General features: G+C 39.5%; 2 protein-coding genes across 4 annotated transcripts in view; one reads left to right on the top strand and one right to left on the bottom strand.

Annotated features, from left to right (window-relative positions):
- ddah1 (dimethylarginine dimethylaminohydrolase 1) overlaps nt 1–10,488 on the top strand; it is an 88,202-nt gene extending 77,714 nt beyond the window's left edge. For 2 of the 3 annotated variants that reach the window (XM_084910976.1, XM_084910977.1), the window contains exons 6-7: nt 2,856–2,999; nt 8,131–10,488. In XM_084910976.1, coding sequence (XP_084767102.1) covers nt 2,856–2,999; nt 8,131–8,247 — 261 coding nt within the window. In that variant the 3' untranslated portion in view covers nt 8,248–10,488. The remainder of the gene's footprint in view (nt 1–2,855; nt 3,000–8,130) is intronic. The other variant, XM_084910978.1, reaches the window with a different exon arrangement.
- Nucleotides 10,489–12,473: 1,985 nt separating this feature from the next.
- On the bottom strand, nt 12,474–19,575 carry mpl (MPL proto-oncogene, thrombopoietin receptor). The gene is made up of 12 exons (XM_084910973.1): nt 19,389–19,575; nt 19,014–19,131; nt 18,473–18,642; nt 17,860–18,011; nt 16,840–16,975; nt 16,637–16,748; nt 16,236–16,405; nt 15,642–15,784; nt 15,123–15,303; nt 14,806–14,887; nt 14,563–14,650; nt 12,474–13,867 (listed from the first exon to the last, which is right to left on the bottom strand). The coding sequence occupies exons 1-12, from the start codon at nt 19,480–19,482 to the stop codon at nt 13,409–13,411; spliced, it is 1,905 nt and encodes a 634-aa protein (XP_084767099.1). The 5' UTR covers nt 19,483–19,575; the 3' UTR covers nt 12,474–13,408.
- Between the last annotated feature and the right edge of the window lie 1,869 nt (nt 19,576–21,444).

The raw sequence follows: 21,444 nt of genomic DNA on the forward strand, positions 1-21,444 counted from the left end.
CTTCCCTGGTGCAATGGATCCTGTCAGTGGGAAGTGAAATGAAAACATCTACAGCCACAAAGCCCACTGTGCTCACAAAGCACCAGTTTTTCTCCCACATTTGTAGTAGTGTGTCATCGCATTCTCTCACAGTCACTCCTCTAAACCTTTATGTACGTCAAGCAGACGTCACACTTTTTGGATGCAGTGCAGTGGCCTATATGTAATTGGAGATTATCGAAATTTCAGGAGCAGGACCACGCCTCCAAACACACTCCTTCCGGTTCTCATCTATATAGGTTCCCCCAGTTCTGCAAGCTGTTCATTCTTGTTTACGTGCCCCTCCCTCCCCTTTTCAGTTCTTTAACTTCTTCACTTCTATTTAGTACATGGGGATCTGCCAGGTCCAGGAGCCGTCGCCAGTCCTCTTCGAGGCCTTCCCCAAACCGCAGCTCAATTCATGTCCAAGCTTTCGCCTTTACCTACGCTGCCAAAACTAAAATGAGGACGTGGGCCCAGCTAGTGAGATATATATATATATATATATATATATATATATATATATATATATATATATATAGATATATATATATATATATATATATATAGATATATATATAGATATATATATATATATATATATATATATAGATATATATATATATATATATATATATATATATATATATATATATATATATATATAGATATATAGATAGATAGATATAGATAGATAGATAGATAGATATAGATATGTGTATGCATATATATGTGTGTGTACAGGGAGTGCAGAATTATTAGGCAAGTTGTATTTTTGAGGAATAATTTTATTATTGAACAACAACCATGTTCTCAATGAACCCACAAAAATCATTAATATCAAAGCTGAATGTTTTTGGAAGTAGTTTTTAGTTTGTTTTTAGTTTTAGCTATTTTAGGGGGATATCTGTGTGTGCAGGTGACTATTACTGTGCATAATTATTAGGCAACTTAACAAAAAACAAATATATACCCATTTCAATTATTTATTTTTACCAGTGAAACCAATATAACATCTCCACATTCACAAATATACATTTCTGACATTCAAAAACAAAACAAAAACAAATCAGCGACCAATATAGCCACCTTTCTTTGCAAGGACACTCAAAAGCCTGCCATCCATGGATTCTGTCAGTGTTTTGATCTGTTCACCATCAACATTGCGTGCAGCAGCAACCACAGCCTCCCAGACACTGTTCAGAGAGGTGTACTGTTTTCTCTCCTCGTAAATCTCACATTTGATGATGGACCACAGGTTCTCAATGGGGTTCAGATCAGGTGAACAAGGAGGCCATGTCATTAGTTTTTCTTCTTTTATACCCTTTCTTGCCAGCCACGCTGTGGAGTACTTGGACGCGTATGATGGAGCATTGTCCTGCATGAAAATCGTGTTTTTCTTGAAGGATGCAGACTTCTTCCTGTACCACTGCTTGAAGAAGGTGTCTTCCAGAAACTGGCAGTAGGACTGGGAGCTGAGCTTGACTCCATCCTCAACCCGAAAAGGTCCCACAAGCTCATCTTTGATGATACCAGCCCAAACCAGTACTCCACCTCCACCTTGCTGGCATCTGAGTCAGACTGGAGCTCTCTGCCCTTTACCAATCCAGCCACGGGCCCATCCATCTGGCCCATCAAGACTCACTCTCATTTCATCAGTCCATAAAACCTTAGAAAAATCAGTCTTGAGATATTTCTTGGCCCAGTCTTGACGTTTCAGCTTGTGTGTCTTGTTCAGTGGTGGTCGTCTTTCAGCCTTTCTTACCTTGGCCATGTCTCTGAGTATTGCACACCTTGTGCTTTTGGGCACTCCAGTGATGTTGCAGCTCTGAAATATGGCCAAACTGGTGGCAAGTGGCATCTTGGCAGCTGCACGCTTGACTTTTCTCAGTTCATGGGCAGTTATTTTGCGCCTTGGTTTTTCCACACGCTTCTTGCGACCCTGTTGACTATTTTGAATGAAACGCTTGATTGTTCGATGATCACGCTTCAGAAGCTTTGCAATTTTGAGACTGCTGCATCCCTCTGCAAGATATCTCACTATTTTTGACTTTTCCGAGCCTGTCAAGTCCTTCTTTTGACCCATTTTGCCAAAGGAAAGGACGTTGCCTAATAATTATGCACACCTGATATAGGGTGTTGATGTCATTAGACCACACCCCTTCTCATTACAGAGATGCACATCACCTAATATGCTTAATTGGTAGTAGGCTTTCGAGCCTATACAGCTTGGAGTAAGACAACATGCATGAAGAGGATGAAGTGGACAAAATACTCATTTGCCTAATAATTCTGCACTCCCTGTATGTATGTATGTTTAATTCAGGGGAAAAATCTCCCTTCTCAAAATATTTTTATGAATGTTGACTTTTTTTTTTTTTTTTTTTACTAGCCTTCCCTCCCCTACCCGTCTCCGAGGTAACCATCTGCAGATGTTCTGCTCATAAACATTAAGAGGCACCTGCCTCTCCTCTGGTCATAACATCCTCACCCGCCGACTTCCACCTGGCAACGCGAGCGTCTTCTCAGCCCCCACCGCCAGTCCCACCTTCAGCTCCTTCAGATTACATAAATAACATGACATCTGCTGAGAAAGAATGTCTGTCTGCTCCTGTGTTCTCCATTAACCCACCCGGCCCCCTTCCCCCCAGGCCCCTGTGGCAGTTTGGCCAGCAGAAGGATGTGGCGCTGACTTTTGGTATTGAGGCCTCGCTTCTGAATCAAAATCTCTCATGGCCTGGCTTGTGTCTGTCTTTCTGAACATTATGTGGACTCTCACTTATGCATTTGCCTCAAAGTCTGTTTCCTGTCATGTCTCCTCACTCTCAATTGTGTAGATAATGCAGCAGATGAGTGACCATCGCTACGACAAACTGACAGTGCCCGACGACCTCGCCGCCAACTGCATCTACATGAACCTGCCCAGCAAGGGACACGTGCTTCTACACTGCACAGCAGAGGAGTTTCCAGAGAGTGCAAAGGTGCTTTTCCCCCATCCACATTCAGCAACTTTGTATCACTGACGATAAAGCATATTCATCCACAATCCTGGCAGGAAGGACCACCGTCAGAACAACCAAATTGGTTTAGCGGTTTAGATTTAAGGAGTACTTGTCTTTGTTGTTGTTCATCTTGTCCAGGCCTCTGAGAAAAACAACTGGGGAAAGAAACCCTACAAAAGCTACATGGTTGTTTTAGTGGACCACTGCAGGCTAACCGCAGCCAGAGCTGTAATTTCTTTTTAACAAAAGAACCTGCAGTTTGATGAGAAGTGTCCTTTGTGAGCATCAGACCGCAGGCTAGGAGCCAGAGACATTGAGGTCTTGTTTTTCTCAGAACTTGAGCAAAGTTGTTCAAATCAGCTGCTGTAACGATTGGTTTAATATCATTGACAGGTTCAATGACTTACAGTTTTACTGTTTTGGTTCACTCTGGCCAGTTTCAAATGTAAAGTGTTAAATCCACTGTGGCTGCCCAGCAACAATCAGCACAAACAGCATAATATGCAGCCAGCTGGTGAGCGTCGCAGACTTCATAGACCAACATTTCTCTCCCGAAAGATCAGGACTAATTGCCCTTTGAATATTAGACTTCTATTCATCAAATATATTGCAAATAAAATGTCTTTGACAGACTTTGAGAAACCGTGTTGGCTCAGCGGCTGTCTCGCCGTGTACATTTTCACTACACGGATACACACAGCTACGTGCTTTCTCAAATATCTCTGAAACATGCAGTGACCTACTTACGTGCTGTTTATTTTTCAAGATGTGCCTTGCACCCGTTACACGTACTTGCTACAGTCGCTTGACGTGAAAGACATGTTATTGTCTCACCTCCGTCTCTTTGGGGTTTGGACACGCTGAGCCGTAACTGTTATTTAGATGCTTTGGGGTCATTCCACATCACAACAAGTCAAAAGGATTCTCACAGGATTGAACCTGGCAACCTGCAATCTGCAGAGACAGTACTCAAACCTCAAAATGTACTCTGTGGTTGAAACCTCAACCTCCGCCAGCTATTTTTAGAAGGAAAAATTCACCAAATTATGCGTCTTTGGACTAGAATCCACAGTGAAGACTTTTTTCAACAAGATTAACTGAGGGAATTCAACTTGAACATAATAAAATCTTGAGCATATCAGACTTCCCTTTTTGAAAGCACATATTAACAGAACATTTGGAGCACTATTTGAGATATGTATGCTAGTTCCATGAACCAGTTTCCTTTCAAAGGTTCAAATGCTTCAGAAATTGACCTGGAACACAGTTTTGGCTCCAAAAACTGTCTTTTTAGAAATTGTAGCCTGAAGAGAGTGGAAAAATATTAATAGCACAAGATATAACTTCTACTACTTCTTCTTTTGGCTGTTCCCTACAGCAGATCATTTACGTCCATCTCACGCAATGTCTAGCATCCTTCACTGCCACACCAGCCCTCTGCATATCCTCCTTTACGGCATCCAAGAATCTTCTTTGTTGTCTTCTTCTTTTCCTCCTGCCTGCCAGCTCTATCTTCAATACCCTTTGTCCAATGTGTCCACTATCCCTCCTGTACATGTCCAAACCATCTCATCCTTGCCTCTCTGACTTCTAAGTAAAATCTGAGCATCTCATCCTCCTGTTTTTTGGGTTCGCTACAATCTCCAAGCTATCCATCAAAGCAGATCTCACTACCATCTTCTAAACCTTTCCTTTCACTCTTGTCTTGCTTCTACTGACTTTCATCCCTCTTCTCTCCAGAGCATACCTCCACCTCTCCAGACTCTCTTCCACCTGCTCTCTGCTCTCACTACAAATCACAATGCTGTCTCTAAATGTCACAGTCCACAGAGATTCCTGCCTGAACTTATCTGCTAACATGTCCATTACCAATGTAAACATGAAAGAGCGCAGAGCTGAAGTAATCCCACACCCACCTTAAACCCATCCGTCACTCCTACTACTACACACCTCACCACTGTTTCACTCTCCTTATGCATGTCCTTTCCAGCCTCACATACTTCTTTGTCACTCCTGACTTCCTCATGCAGTACCACAGTTCCTTTCTTGGCACCCTATCAGTTGCTTTCTCTACATACACAAAGACATAGTGCAGCTCCTTCTCTGTACTTTTCCATCAACACTCTCAAAGCAAACATCGGGTCTGTAGTGCTCTTTCTCGGCATGAAGCCATACTGCTGCTCACTGATCATCACCTCTCTTCTTAACAACTCTTCAGCTTCAGCAGCTCTTTCTCATATCTTTATTGTATGGCTCATCAACTTTATCCCTCTGCGATTACTACAGCTCTGCACATAACCCTTGTTCTTTAAAATGAATACCAGTACACACCTTCTCAAATCTCCATTCATGCTTTCAGTCTCCGAGAGATAATACAAGCCGTAATGTAGCAAGGGCAGTTTTATCTGAGCTGACTATCCTGTCTAGCACAGTTCCCAGGGGAACTTGTTGCTTGTTCCCTCAGTGAGATGTAGAGATTTGTCAGCACAATTACCAAGACACTGCAAGATGTCTGCTGCTTTCTGACTCTAAACACTGTCTGGCCTGATCTCCGGTCTATTTTTAGTTAGCTCGTGAAGTTACATAATAGTTCCACATCAACAAAGGCAGGGGGTCATGAGAGAGGATTGGTAGGGTCGGATGGGGGTGGAGACGGGGCACCTTTAACGGTTAGTGCTGGCAGCTGCTGTTGAGGGCTCTGTTTGGACACATCGAAACTAAGCAGACAAAAGGTCCGGTGAAATATAGCAACTGCTACTTTGCTGAGACCATGCCACCCTGACCCAGCATATAAATCTCAACTGAAGTAATGAGAACTCAGCTGGAAATGATCAAAAAAAGAGACACTTTGGTTTCAGAGGTGCTATAAAGAGCAGAGGATTTAGTGATGTTATGTTGGGAGAATACTGTGAAAGCTTAATTTTCCCTGAGTTATGTCTGATTATATGGTCTAAACTTAAGATGTTTTTGAGAGGCAGTTCTGCTTGGTTAGTCCAGGATTGTTTTCCAGAGGGAAAATCATTCTAACTTTAGTGACCTCAAATGTATTTCTCTATCACTCTCTTTCCCCATGAAGCTTTTATTTCATTTTATTTTTATTTGACTTTGTCTTTATTTCTACCTTTACAACTTTGGGTCAGGTTTCCAATAAGTGCACCCATTCATATTCCCCACAATTCTAGTGCATTGATCATACTGTATTATTAGCTTTAGCAATAGGCTAAGTTGTGTGTTGTATTCACTGACGACACTTGTCAGCATGTTGCTTAGTTTAAAGCATTGCTGCCATGCCTGTAGACCATAGACTGTATATAAAAGATGGAGCTAACCATCATCACTCCCTGGGTTCTGAGCCTCTACTTCAGCATTTTAGCTGTGACAATATTGTGGGTTTCTTGTTTGTTTGTTGTTTTGGGGGATGGGGGTGGCAATGTTTCATCAAAAGGCTGAAGTGCCAAGTTATCAGCTAATGTTGTCAAGTAAAACCTGTCTCGATAAACTGCAGATACTTGCTAAATAGTCCCAAGTAAATCTGTAGTTGTAAAGCCCTAGAGATGGGTTGTCCACTATTTGGCAACTAGTGATAGCAAGAAAAAATTTGTATTCCCTAACCACTTGTTGAATGGGTGCTGGAGGTTGCTGACAGTTGATAGATAATTGTTCGCAAAGAGCACCAAAAACCTCCTCATGATTGCTTTGGTCACAAGCAGATTCTAGCTGTTGTAGCTTGCTTGGAAGATGCCCACTTTATGCTTGCTAACTGCTACCCAAACAGTAATAAAGCTTGAAAAAGTGCAATGCAAGCCAGAAATGAACAACAATGTGAAAGTTTTGAGTCACCATTGCAGCCACCATGTTTACTTTGAAGGGGAACTGTCTGTTTCCAGCTTTTGCTGCACTTTTTGACAGCAGTTGCTTTACAAACCACTCTGCCTCTTCCCTGCAAACCATGAGCAACCTCGGCAATCTGCTAACGACCAAAGCAATAGGAAGGATGTATTTAGCACAGAACTGTATGTGTCTTTATAACCAGTTTCATCTAGTGACTACCAGCATACTTTAGCAACTCACAGCCAACAAATTGGGAAATAGAATTTTTTCTCATGTGGTTGGCAGATGTTTACAGACTGGTCTCTATTGGAAATAAGTGTAATTAGGGCCCAAGAGACTAAGAAAAAAAACAAAACAAGCAAACCTGAACCTGTAGCACCTCTTGGACAGGCCGAGCATGCTGCTTCAGACCATGTTATTTCATTTATTCAATTAAAAATGCCCTAAAAGGCACAAATAGCACAGTTTGGACCAGACTGGCCACTCCCCACACTTCAAGCCCTGCGGATCCTTGGAAAAACAGCAAATGGCAAGCAGGTTTTCTCAGTTTGATACTAATACGTATAAATAAGAATTAACATATTTTCAAATAGTATATAATTGTTACAGGAGTCTATAGCTGGTCAGCACCAATGTTGAGAATATTTCAGGAAAGCTCTGATTTGTACTGCTGGCCGCGTTACGCAAATGTCCCAGAAAAGAATCAAGACTTAGACAGAACTTCAGTGAGGTGAGGTTACACATGGCATCTGGTTCAGCAGAGGCTTTATCAGCCAAATTGCATCATGAGATAAAAATTAGTTTAGTTGGTCCCTCTGGCTGTGCCATAAGGCCTCACTGAAAGTCACAGCAGGGTTGAAGTTAGAGTTTATAGAGAAAACTCTCTTGGTTTGGAAGTGTGGTAGGAAAACGCTAGTTTTTTTTCTGGAAGGTGTCCACAGAGTGACACATTACTTTACAAGGGTCTTTTGAGAATGTCGTCATAGTTCTCACTCCCTTCTCTCTCTCTTTTCTTCTTCTTTTTTTATATTTTGCCAGGAGACCAGGAAAGCTTGAATGCTTGTTCTTCACAATTTGTGTCTCTGTGCAGAGCTTTTATATCACGGAGAATTACAAGTTGACAAGCTGAGCAAACAAACTTAAGTGTTACGTATGTTCCACTTCCAATTTAACTACTTCACATTAGATTGTTCTTTAGCCTTTTCTAATTCTACTGAATTGAAATGAACAGGGAAAATTTGCTAATTCCTAGCTGCGCTCCTGTCTGTGTGTCCTGCAGGTGTTTGAGAAGCTGAAGGACCACATGCTGATACCCATGTCCAACTTGGAGAAGGTCAAAGTGGATGGAGCCCTAACATGCTGCTCTGTACTCATCAACAAGAAGGCAAACATCTGAGCGGGGTCACTCGGGGTCTCTCAGTGCATGGTAACCAAGCGGAGCCTTTAACTAATCACCATGGATCCCAAGGTTTGACCATCCTGGTATACAGAGGAGGTGTAGGGAAGTTTAATGTTGCTGAGGGGCAAAGGGAGTAATCTGTCTACCCTTTCACTCCAAAACACTAAAATAAAATTAAAAGTTTGAAAGAATAGTTCAGTTGATTTAAAATACAATATGTTCGTCAAATTTTCTCCTTATTAATTCATTTGTATTTTCCAATAGCATATGCTGCTTCACTTGTATACAAGCTGTTGTCATTAATTACAAGTGTATCTGATAAAGACCTGATCCCAGATCCGATTAGTCAACCATGTGCCATGTTGAATTTCCCCTTTAACCTGCACAGCAGGTAGAACCACATTAGTAGAACCACACTTACTTACTGTCCAGTGTTTACAACTCTGAACCACACAGAACAGAGCGCTGGCGACAAACCCAGTGGGACCTGTCAGCTGTTGTCTCTGTACAGTATGGTCTTACCAACATTTGACTTCAGATGTATTAATAATTCAGCTAATTCAGACATCATTTGGGTACAAATAAAAATGATACAATTGATGTGCATTGTTTATGGTCACCCTTTTAACTGTGATTTAATTTTTCTGTGTGTTTGCTTATGTAATGAATTATACACTAATTCTTCAAGAACTGTGTTTTGGAGCAAGTCCTGCTACGATGTGATATAAAATCTCAATGTGATTGTTGCAGTTACACTTTTTTTTCCTCTTGTATGTCAAATTGCTTCTGTTCTATGGTGGCCCTGAGAGGCCAAACGGACTGCAACTTAGGAAAACACCAGCAATAAGAAAAATGCTTCAAAAGCACACAAAACACAACGGAAATAGGAAAAATGACAACGGAAATAGGAAAAACAAAAAAAGAAATAGCAAAAAACAGATTTCCAAAAGCACAAGGGAAGTGTTTCTGGGGAGACAATAACCCGACGGACTAGTTGCAGGAACCAAAATATGCTAAGATTGCACTGGGAGACACTTAAAAGAAGTGGAGGATCTATTGGTTTTGTGTGGAAAGAAAAGATGAGAGGTAAGTGTGTTAGCCTGACTATTAGCCTGAAAATCCGTCATCAGTATTATATGAATCATGATAAAACACGCCTACCATGTTTTGGGTTCCTGCAACTGGTCCATGAGGTTATTGTCTCCCCAGAAACACTTCCCTTGTGTTTTTTCCTATTTCCGTTGTCATTTTTCCTAATTCTGGTGTTTTCTTAAGTTGCAGTCCGTTTGGCCTCTCAGGGCCACCGTACTGTTCCTTTAAAAGTGGTGCTAAAACAAACTTCCAAAACCATAACATTGCTTATTAATTCAAACAAATATTGTGAATTCTTATTCTGAAAATACAGTTCTTAAAAAACTTGAAAAGCCTTGTGAAGATGTGAGATTCTGGTGTGATTACAGTGATTTTTTTTTTTTTTTTTTTTTTGCATTATAACTTGTTTTTTATTAAAGCCACCCGATAGAGAAGCTACCAGTGACTGAAGATTATATATAAAGATGGATGTCACCTCCCAGACTGGGGAAAAAGAAAACAAAAAAATTACGCTTGTGTGGAAGTGCCTTAAACCTGCATTACTTATAATGGGCACCAGGGGGCTCCACCTCGTGTTAAAAAAAGAAGAAAAGATCATGGATTGTATGGAAGTCTATAAGAAAATGATCCTACTTTGCATTTGTTGTATGTCTTCAGAAAACATGGATGAGTTTATAGTCTCAGTTGGTGTCCGATAAAACAATGCCGTCGTATCGGCATCAATTAAAACAATATGGCATTGTTTTAATTGATTTTAAATGATGATCTATTTAGGGTAAAACACGTACAGGTAAAGATGAAGCAGGATATTCTTTAGCGTCCAATGTCACTTGTTTTTTGTTTTGTTTTATTTAGTCAGATCTACTTCTTGCTCGTCCAGGTTCAAAACATTAAGATGGTGATGACAAAAATGCTCCTTGCAAACCAATGTGTAGCTGTATCCATCTTTTATATACAGTCTATGGCAGTAACTGGTCAAGTGATGCTATATTGCAGTGGTTTTGTAACATTTTGTTGATGTAAACATTGTATAAACAAAGAGGGGATGACAGACATGTAAGAAAGACTTAGAAACCCTAACCCTAACCCGACAGAGGTGGGAAATTAGTGTTTTCATTATTAAACCCTGAACTAGACTTTCATTTACTCGAACAGAACACCTCTGCTTCTTTTAATCTACAGTGCCTCTCTGGAAAATCAATGACTTCAATCCTGCTGCATGATTCTGAAGGCAGTGTAGTTTTCTCACATCATTAACTGTGCCAGTGTCGTTAATTACTCTAATTTTTTCTTCTTTTTTTTCCCCCTGTATGGCAGTTTTCACTCCACTGTTGACTAAGATCTTGCTGGGAAACTCTGTCTGTCTCACAGAACCCAGTAGGACCAAATGTCACTGCAGTCAGAGTTTGTACTCAAATACAGAACAAGCTGTTTGCTGTGTTTCCATGTGTTGCGTCCCAGTAGGAGCTGAAAGGTTGACCTGCCTCGGTGGCCTTATTCCTGTTGTTGCTGAATTCACGTTTTTAGGGCCTGTAAACATGGCAACATAGCATACGTAAACACGTATACTGTGTTACACCGTATGTATGTTAAAGCCCATCAGATTTCAAACCATGTCGTTTCTCACTCTGATTGCAAGTGAAAGTTAAGGAAATGACATCATGAGGTGAGTCAACCTCCCTCCACAGACATTTGTGTATGGGCAAGTGGGCAGTGATGAAACATGGAAAGAATTCTTGTTGGGAGGAGAGGCTTGTACGCCAGTAAACACTGACTCTTTTAAGCTTTCTCTCAACTGTCTCCCTCTCATAGCTCGCTTTTCTCCCACCCTCTGCGATTGCCTCATAGACGATTGTGGGCTAATTTATGGCCATGATATCATACAGTCTGGCGAACGCTGTAGATGTGCCATTAAAGTGCGACAGCAGTATATTTTACAGAAGGCGGCTGGCTGGATGCGGGGTGATAGCATACAGTAGTTGCAGAGCCATTTGTGATTCTCAACCAGTGAGTGATACAGTCATACACCGTCTGATTAGTACTGTGTCAAGAGCTGGCATTATCTAAAATCATCAACCTCCCCGAGTGACACCAAAATAGTCAATAAATGTCTGAATGAACATTTAATGCAGTTCTTGCTTTTTGAAGACGGTGTTCCCAAACAGTGCAGTGATTTTGTTAAAGAATTGTTGTTCATTTTCTTGTTGGTTCCCTCGTCCGCACCAGTGGTCGTGATGTTGTGATTTCCCATGTTTCATCTCAGGTCTTAAGTACAGTTTGTGAGTGATAATTATTTGAATCATCTTACATTGAGCCTTTCATTATTTTGTGTAATACATTACAGCTAGATGTTAATTTGTCTGTTGGTTTTTGTTTGTTTGTTTTTTATGACAGAGTTGAAGTGAAACATCCTCACCAGTTTACTCATATTACTACAAAGTTAATATTGCTTACGGGGATATCGTGTGTGTGTGAATGTATGATAAAAATACAAACTTAAGACTCAGCCAAAATCTAAATGTTCTCCCAGTTTCTGTCATGTAGTGTAGCTGCCCACATGTCTGAGAAGGACTTATTGTGACAACAGCCCACCTGCTGATCTCTACCACCACCTACTGACAGTAAAAGTATAACACACAGAAAGACGGCTTGTGCTTTAAAAAATAAAAATAAGATATCTCAAGGTAGGATACTGTAGCTGTTATTTAGGTGGAGGCAAGAAAAGCAAGAAGATGAAGTGTGACGTGAACGTTTTTGTTCTAAAAGCCTTCATAGAAAAAATTTATCGTTGTTATTTTATGGAAACACTTCTTTTAATCATCAGATAAGTCATCACTGAGTCCTAACCCTCATTTTGTATCCTTTTCAAAGCCAACTTTACATATTGTACTGTACATGAAATCTCCACCACTGGAAACAAAGTACACTTCTTACATTGTTCTTTCTTTTTAGGGGAACTTGATATAGATGTTTCTGATACTCCTTGCCGCAGTGACCTTGCAGTTAAACTTACCTGCAGGCCCAACCAGAGGCAAATATGTAAAATGTTGAGCATCTCCTGGGTTTCGCTTTGAAACGTAATACCAGTCAAAGCCTAAATGGTTCAGTGACTACAGAAAATCCAAAAAGAATATAATTTTGTTAAATTTTATTGTCAAAACTGCAAAACGTGAAAACAACATTGTAATGCATAATTAACACTTTTTTTCAGTTATTATTGTACTTTCTTTAAAAAAGAAAAAAGAAAGGAAGTTGCAAAAATGTCTAAAAAGTAACACGTACAATCACTATACAACATTGGTAGGACAGTGAAGGGGGAAAAAACACTCGGGTGTCATCTTCACTTAGCAACAATGTAACATTTAAGGGGAAATTTGCTTTATACAGCATACAGAAAGAATGTACACCTTCTACACCAAGGTCCAAAGCAAACTCCATTGCATTCCATTACCGCGATGTACAAAATTGTATCACAATAGTGTAAAACTCCCCCAAATGTTAACATAACTTTAAATTATATGAAATAAGCAGCTGCGGAAGACTCTCTTCTTCATAAACAGCGGCAGTGTGAATGAGCCGGAACGTGTCGCAGAGGGATCCTGTGAGCATATGGCTGAGTATAGCACAAGACTCAGAAATGATTCTTAATTGGTCACACCACTGAACGCACAGACTCATAGTCTCACCATTTTGTCTCACACAAGATAGAGACAGCCCTGCATACAATATACAATTTGAAGATGGAAAGTAAGATGAAAGTTGCTTTAAAATCCTGCCAACCAAAAACTTAAACTCCAAATCTGATACCATCTGATCCTAAAAGACTATATATCAGGGCTGACCGTTGATGACGACTTTGTGGAATCGCTTCTTTACTTGGGCCAAACGATGTGTTAATGCTCAAATAATTCATAGCTGAGCTCTGTTTTCATTTTGTAGCCCTTTTTTTTTTTTTTTTTTACAGCCAAACAGTACAAAGTGCAGAGATTACTGTACAGAAGATTTGCACTGATGGAAACAAACAAACAAACAAACAAAAAAACACTTGCTACACTTTTTGTTCTTCTTATGGAAAGTTAGTATAGATGTTTCCGGGACTCCTTGCAGCAGTGACCTTGCAGCTGAATTTTTCTGCAGGCTCTGCCAGAGGCAAATATGAATGGTTAAGAAGGTCACTGCACAAGCAAGGTGAGAAGCAGACGGAGCCATCAGAGCAGGAACACGTGGGAAGGTACTCATCTCCTATCTCATGGTCTCCTTTCTCTGTCACATGCTCATATATGTAAATGTTTGCTGGTGAGCAGAGAAAGATACTGTCTTTGTTGAGAGTCACGTAGTCTGGAAAGATTTCTGTCCCCAGGCTTCCATCTACCAGTTCGCTGCTGGTGAAGCTCCCTTCTGATGACAGGAGCTCGGCGAATTCTTCTGACGGCTTCCTAAACTCGGAAACCTCTTCTTCAGACATGATCTCCACTACAGATGTAGTGTTTTCCTCGGAGCACAGCTTTTCTAGAACAGGATGATCCTATAGTGTACAGGGATTTGTTTGTAATAAGGAAAAAAAATGTCATTTGAAAAGTGCTTTCATTTGGAGCAAGCTTAACTTTTGTTTTTCTTAAAAAAAACAAAAAACATACTGCCATTAGTTTGATCCAAATATTTTTTGACATCTAAATGTAAAAAATGCATTTAAATCCTTGCTGACTTTGATGTGTAACACTGGTGATCAGAGTGGAATCTACGGTTACAGCCCAAAGATGAAACAGCACTTTTGAGTGGAGAAGTCTACAAGAAGGTAGTTCATCAGGTTAGAATCACGAGGGACATGCTTCTAGTTCTCTACCATGAATTCGACCCCCCGGGGGGAGACTGTCAGTATAGACTTCTACTGTATTAGATAGTGTAATGAGTTAAAAGATCACCATTTATTAATATCATTAATATTAATTCATTTAAAAGCAAGCACTTTTTTATAAGATAACGAGAGTCTGAAACCTTATCATCATGCCACAAAGATGTCACAAAACTAATCTAAATTCATACTGTAGATATTTTCCAAGACCAAATAAAATACAGATCAGAGTATTCCAATAAATAGTTGCTGTTTTTTGCTATGGGTGGGCCTGCAGGAGTTTTGTGGTCCCACGTAATATCTGGTTCTAGTCCATTTTTCCAAGAAAACAAGGATGAAAGTACCTGTAATGCAGTTAAATAACTTACCCTCTTCTGCGTGTTGATCTCTGTCAGATAGCCTTGCAAGACTTTCTCAGGGTTTGGAATTGGTGGCCAAAAATACTGCTTGACTTTCCTATAAAAATGCACAAAAGAGAGGAAACAACAATCTTTTTATGTCATAAAATTTTGTTTTAAAAAAATCCCTTATAAAAAAAGGGAACATCTTGGTTTGGATTTTCTTATAGGTGATTAAAATTTTGAATGAGCTGTGAGAAAAATAACATCTACCTGATGTGCAGGGCACACACGATGGTGCTGACGGTGGCTGTTATCAGTATAAACACTGGGATACACACGATGAGCAACATGCCTGAAAATGCAATGCATCAAAGTTTGAAATGTATCATATCTGTTTGTTCCCTTACAGCAACAAAGAACATCATTGTACATAAAGATAACATTTCAAACTACTAAAAGTTAAATAAACTACTTGCTTCTAGTTCTTAGAAAGGAGTAATCTACTCATCTCTACCTAGTGATATTTTTTATTTTACTTTATGGTCAAGTTTGTATTTATTGAATTTTTGATCTTGTTGGAGGCTTACCTGTGTAACTGAGGGAGTCACGGGGGTTTTCACCAGTGAACACATTGGACCAGTCACTCCAGAAGCCAGAGTAAATTTGCCCAGCGGGTTTAGCTCTGACCCTGACTCTGTACTGGCTGCCTGCTGGAACCTCAACACATGCTTCTGTCTTAGGGCCCTTTACCATCTCTGGACGGAAATACTGAAACAGAAAGGGAACCAAATCACATTATTATATGATTAAAGTATGTTATTTCCTTTGCATTCTTTGACAACACCTTTGAGATTTCTCTTAAAATGTACTCATGCATGTGATTTAATGGGCTCGCTGCACATAAACTGAAAAGTTCAACGCTGGCGCCATCTGGTGGAAAGATCAAGCAGCCTTTAGCAGCCATGACACTGCTTAGACCTCATATCATTGGTCCACAAACAGAAATAATTGCCTTCATGATAATTCTAAATAGTTTTGAAAGGAATCTAAAGGACAGGAAGGAAGATATATTCACTTCAACAGTGCACACATACACAGCTACTTACCTTCCATCCTTCATATTCTTTCAGCTGGTGGTCAAATTCATACTGTAGGTAATTTGACAGTGATGGAAGAGGAGCGTCCCATTTCAAGCACAACTTATCTTTCTTGAGGATTCTTTTCAGATGAGTTGGTGGGGATGTTTTGACTGCAAAGAAAAAATCTTTCATAAGACCCTGTCTCAGGTTTGATCAGTGAAAAGGAGGCCCACAAGCCTAACTGAAAGTTTCCTTCAAGAAATCCAGGCAAGCCTAAGAGCTAACAAACCTCTGCCTTTCCTCCAAATTGAAAGGTTAGTGAGGTAAACCAAGTCTGAACATGTTCACAACTGACCAGAGGACTGTTGTATATATTAATCACTTATATGACTGAAAGATCTGAGTAAATGTATGAGCATGTTCTTAGAAGCAAAACTTCAGCATACAAACTAAAATAGCAGTTAGTCATTCATGGCACAGTTGGTTAGTAATGGGGACTTTTCTGAGCTGCTTCTTGATAAAAAAAAAAATTAAAAAGCAGCAATAATTTCAGTTTAAACACAGATCTCACATGCAAAATAACCAAGGATGATAGAAATAAAACAATTAAATGCCACTCACTGGAGTTGTTGAGTGTAAATGCTCCAGTGTAGAAAGTCCTCCTTTTTGGACCTGAGATGTTTGTGAGCTTGACCCTGACTTCCCTGGACTCTCCTCCATGGAAACAACACTGGTCAGTGATTTTCTCATCAGCCACACATTCAGTCCAACTCGTCCACCTCGAGGTTTTGCTACAAGAGTTGTAACAAAGTCAAATCACAGAAAATAAAAGTTTCATATGCATTTCTGTTGAATTGACCTGTTCAAAACTCTGGATTAGTTTGAGTATTTTAGTGCTCAAACTGTGTGACAATAAGATGGAAGGATGCTTGGATGGATGCTTTTGTGCCACAACACAGGTGGATGGAAAAATGACCTGTGCGTAATAATTCATGAAGTGATGAACGAGTGTTTTGTGTTACCTGTGAAGGATTTGGTAAAAAAGTCCAAAGTTGTTTTTATCATATTTGCTCGAATTCCAGTGACAGGTGACATTTTTCAGGTCAGAGGTGAAGCATAAAAGTGCAGTGTCATCTGAAAAGCATGGAAAAGATCATTACTGAGCAACCAGGTGCTGTTCAATGGGTACCATTTTATTCTCTCTGTAATTCTCGCTTGGACGCACCTGCACTTTGGGGGACCACAGCTCGCGCAGGATCTGACCACCTGCTCCAAGGGCCATCAAAAGGTGAATCAGGTTTAATAGCGACTTGCACTTTAACCTCCTCGCCTTCTTTCAGAGAATCCAGTGTGTCCTCTTTCTTAGGTAGAAATCAAAAGCGTCATCATAAAGGTATGTTTGAAAAAAGTAACCACAAAAATATAAGCTACAACGAGATGAGTCAGTCTCAGAAGGCAGAGCTCAGGAATCATTTGGTAATTCTGGCACTGGTTATCAAGATTGTATAGCAAACTGACAGTAAATGGAATTCTATATTAGGCAGTCTTTAGACTGACTTTTATAACAACTAACCACCAAATGCATAACTTCAAACCTTCATAGACTTTGGGGAGCTGTATAAAAATTCACATCCAATGCAGTTGTCATGAACAGCAGTTGAGCCGTAAACACTTAAAGAATTATAAAGATGGTCTTAAGCCCAGGGTCTAGAAAGGGAAGCTGATTTGTGAAGCACCCTAGGGCTTCACAATGGGTGACCGATGAAAACACAATAGACTACTCAGTCTTTGTGGACTATGATGATTGCAGACAACATGATCTGTAGCGAGAGCATGGAGCAGGTGGAAGAGATTCTGGAGACATGGAGGTATGCACTGGAGAGAAGAGGAATGAAAGTCAGTAGAAGCAAGAATGGACCAGAATGGACAAAATTAGAAATGAGCACATCAGAGGGACAGCTTAGATTGAGCCGTTTGGAGATAAAGTTAGCGAGGCAAGGCTGAGATGGTTTGAACATGTGCAGAGGAGGGACAGTGGATGTATCGGACAATTGAAGGTTAAGATGGAGCTGCAAGGCAGGAAGAAAAGAGGAAGACCACAGAGAAGATTTATGAAAGGAGGACATGCAGAGGGTTGGTGTGACAAAGGAGGATGCTGGGTGTAGTGTCAGATGACAACAGATGATCTGCTGCAGCAACTCCTAAAGGGAACAGCTGAAAGACAAAGGAGAACAGCTGTGTGTACCTCTAGGTCTACCTCCTTGTAAAGGACCTCAGAGGAGTACTCAATTCTGTACTTCACTAGTACATCTTTTATGTTTGAAGTCCATGAAGGATTCAGCTGTCCCACTTGGCCATTTGGGTATAAAGACAGATTAACTGGTGGATCTAAAAGAACTAAAAGAAAAAACACTCAGGTTTAGGAGTTGGGGCTGGAACATCATCACAGAAGGAAGAACACAGTATTGGATTATAGATGGGAAGATGGTGGGAATAATTGACTAGTGCCTTGGCAAAGGTTGAGGTGGCCCCTGACTTTCTAGTTAACTGGTGATACCCACAATAAGTTAGCAATGCTATTTGTGCTTTCTTCTCTCTTTTTAATCAACATAGTTACTTCCTTGCAAATCATCCTAAAGCCTTCCCGTCCTTTAAACTAGGATTCAAGGATGCAAAACCTAAATTCCAGTTCACTCCAGCTTATTTTTGATCTAACCCATAACACTCAGCATCTATTCGTCACCTTTATCAAAAGATGAAAATGTTTTAAATTTTGTAATATACAGTATCTAAGTAAAGTTTCTTCAATACTCTTTATGTGATGAAAAATTCAGTTTTGAAAAGACAAGATGTCTTACCATGTTCGGTTATAAAGACAGTCCGAGTGTAGATGGTGGCGTTCGTAAAGGATTCAGTGACTGTAAGGATGTAGTCAACAAACCACATAACTTCAGGAAAAGAGCAGATGTGCAGCAAAGTTCCCTTCTCTGTTCTCTGGACGGATAATTCACACCTCTGCGCTGGAGAGCTTGATTAGGATGAAAGAAAAAAAACAACAGGCAGGGCTGCTCATTAATGAGCTAATAAAACAGTTTTAAACATCTTGCCTTGCGGGTAAGAAGAAATGCAATACAGGTGACTATCGTGCATAAACCATTAAAATGGTCTATCAAAAATACAAAAACAATCAATAAAAAAACTAACTAACTAAGTTAGTGAACTAACTAAGAACTTTCCTAAAAATGTAGTCAGTATACAGCAGAAGCGTGCACATAGAATAATAAATAAATATCAGTAGCATGCCAGAAGTATCAAAAAGTGTCTAAACACAATGCATAAATAGTATTTAATAGTTTTCATAATACAGAAAGTTCAGTACATTCACAGTGTTTAACATACTCTATAGAGTAGAACAAATTATAAGTCCTGTTGTCTGCAGTCTCGAAGAAGCAGGTGAAATCAAATGTTGTCCGAGAGAAACACTTTGGATTAGGCTCATCCTTCAAGAACAAAACATCTGCTCCAAAAATGACAAACACAATAAATGAAGAATATTGGAAATACAAAAAAAAAAAAAAAAAAAGACATTGTGGGCATTGCATTCAAGTTAACAAGGAGCCCAAAGTTCATATTAATGCCTTATGCCCCGCTAACAAAGAAACGTGCTCTGAGTATCTGTATTGCTCCCATTTTCACATTTTGGCAATAGTGTGTGGTTACATAGTATCATTTTATACTCCAGTGTTGATAAATAAACCATCCTTTAAGCCCTACCTTCCTCTGACAGATTACACTGTAATCCAGGCACAAAGAAAGCTTGTATCCACAGAATATTAAGGAATATTCCCAATCTGTAGAGGAAATTCATCTTGAATTGAGGCGCTGTGGAATTCTAAACCACCATGGCCATCAAATTAACACCGGCGCGGGCTTGTGTATATACAGTGTGTACGCTGTTTCCTATGCATGGTTTTAAGTAGGCAAGGGTGGGTAAGGATTGAAGGGTTGTGCTTAAAACAGGAAGCAAGCTTTCTGTACAGCAGAAGTAGTCACCAAGAAGAGGCAGATGGACTGATTAGACGTAAATAAACAAAAAGGTTGCGGTGAAAGGCTAATCCCAGAGAACGTGACACCTCGGAAAATGTAGGAAGAACCCGAAGAACACAAATGAGGTTCGTCGGGTGCTTCAAATTCTTTGGTGACCACATTCAACAGATACTAATTCAGTCTGTCAATGTTTTCCTCCTACTGATGAACAGAGAAGCGAGGTTTTAACCTCTGAAAAGAAAAAAAAACCTTGCTAATTAACCGCTTCCTGACTTACTGCAGCATCGCAGAGCACAGTGCACAGTGCACAGTTTTGAACTTCAAAAACATCTCAAAAAGTCCACGTTTATGTCTAAACTTCATCCTCCAGCTAACTTTGTTTAAATAATTTTTACTATCATTAATTAGTCACGATGGAAATAAAAAAAAAGAAAAATCTGGCTTTATCCGCAAGAAAACGTATGGATTATATTGTATAGTAATATATACATTGTATGTTAATGCCTCTGATGTTTGCAACTGGAAAGCGCCGAAAGATCTTATTTATAACTATAGTTTTTTGGGGGGGCGGTTTGTTTGTTTTGCACAGACGTGTATAGAAAAGAAAAGCATTTTCACCTTATGTCATTGGAACACAGTAATAATGAAACACGTGAGAGCAGAAAAGCAAACTTATCATTTGATGCGTGCTGACCACACCACAGATATGTCTGATATATCTCTGCTACCATGAAATGAAAACCTTGAGTCTAACTAACTTGCTCTTACAGTTGTAAAAACAAAAAAGCCTGTCTTGAAATTATAGTATGGCTTTATGGCAATGAAAGGCAACAGTAGTGACTTTTGGATTGTAATCCATGTAATGCATATCTTGATTTTTTCAATAATCTTATACTGGTTTTCAGAGTTTCATTAGTTATAAGCCATAATCATCCAAATTAAAACAAAAAAGGTTTGGATATTTTTTTTTTCATTTTATGTGTAATGAATACAGAATATTTGAAAGTTTACCCTTTCCAGTTGAGTTATTTAACAAAAAAATCATATACTATAATTTGAGATGCACTAATGGTATCCACATACTTGACTGTGTTATTAAGAAACTATTAACCTTGCGTAATGTTTGGTGATGGTTGATGCGATGCGATTTGCCAGCTACAAAAGTTGACCAATCTCTGAGAGGACTGGTTTCTGCTACCAGTGGCTGTCTGAATGTGTGTTTTAAGACACCAGTGTACAGCAGTCCCAGGCAGGCATAATTCTCAGCCATGGCACTGAGAATATTCATTGCATTTGTTCTAGCTTATTTAAAAAAACAAAAACAAAAAAACATCATATAGATATGTGAAGAAGTTTTTTTAAAAAAAACAAAACAAAAACAAAACTGTTTAAAATAGTATTGAGGAAACTTTTGGGAATGGCCTAATACCATTTTTTTTTTAGTTTATGCTAATCAAATTATCAGCTATTCCAAATTTCACTATAAATACTGTGAATTGCTGCGTTATGAATATGACAGTTGCAAAACACGGAATAGGATCTTAATTACCAGGAATTTGCACTGTGGTAAATGTTTTTGTTTGTTTGTTTAGACACACCTGAGGCTGAGGACCTACCACAAAGATTGTCTGAACTGCAACTAAACACCAAAGCTTTGCTGTGGAGTTGTGTTTATTAGTAAACTTAATTAATATTTAGATAGTAGCAGAAATATTTTAATCTCCTGTTAAAAATCTTTTCTCTGACATGAATTTTGCATGTTAGCTCTATAAAAAAAGCTTGT

Source organism: Perissodus microlepis, chromosome 17 (assembly GCF_051167445.1).
Source record: "Perissodus microlepis isolate ML-2025 ecotype Zambia chromosome 17, ASM5116744v1, whole genome shotgun sequence".
Taxonomy (NCBI): domain Eukaryota; kingdom Metazoa; phylum Chordata; class Actinopteri; order Cichliformes; family Cichlidae; genus Perissodus; species Perissodus microlepis.

Bases quoted from the DNA above. Each gene is read 5' to 3' on its own strand.
- mpl (XM_084910973.1), bottom strand. From the start codon at position 19,482: ATGAATTTCCTCTACAGATTGGGAATATTCCTTAATATTCTGTGGATA. The intron at 16,749-16,839 runs GTGCGTCCAAGC...CATGCTTTTCAG, and splicing joins TGTGGTCCCCCAAAGTGCAG to ATGACACTGCACTTTTATGC. The intron at 13,868-14,562 runs GTAAGTTATTTA...TGTACACTATAG, and splicing joins AGATCAACACGCAGAAGAGG to GATCATCCTGTTCTAGAAAA.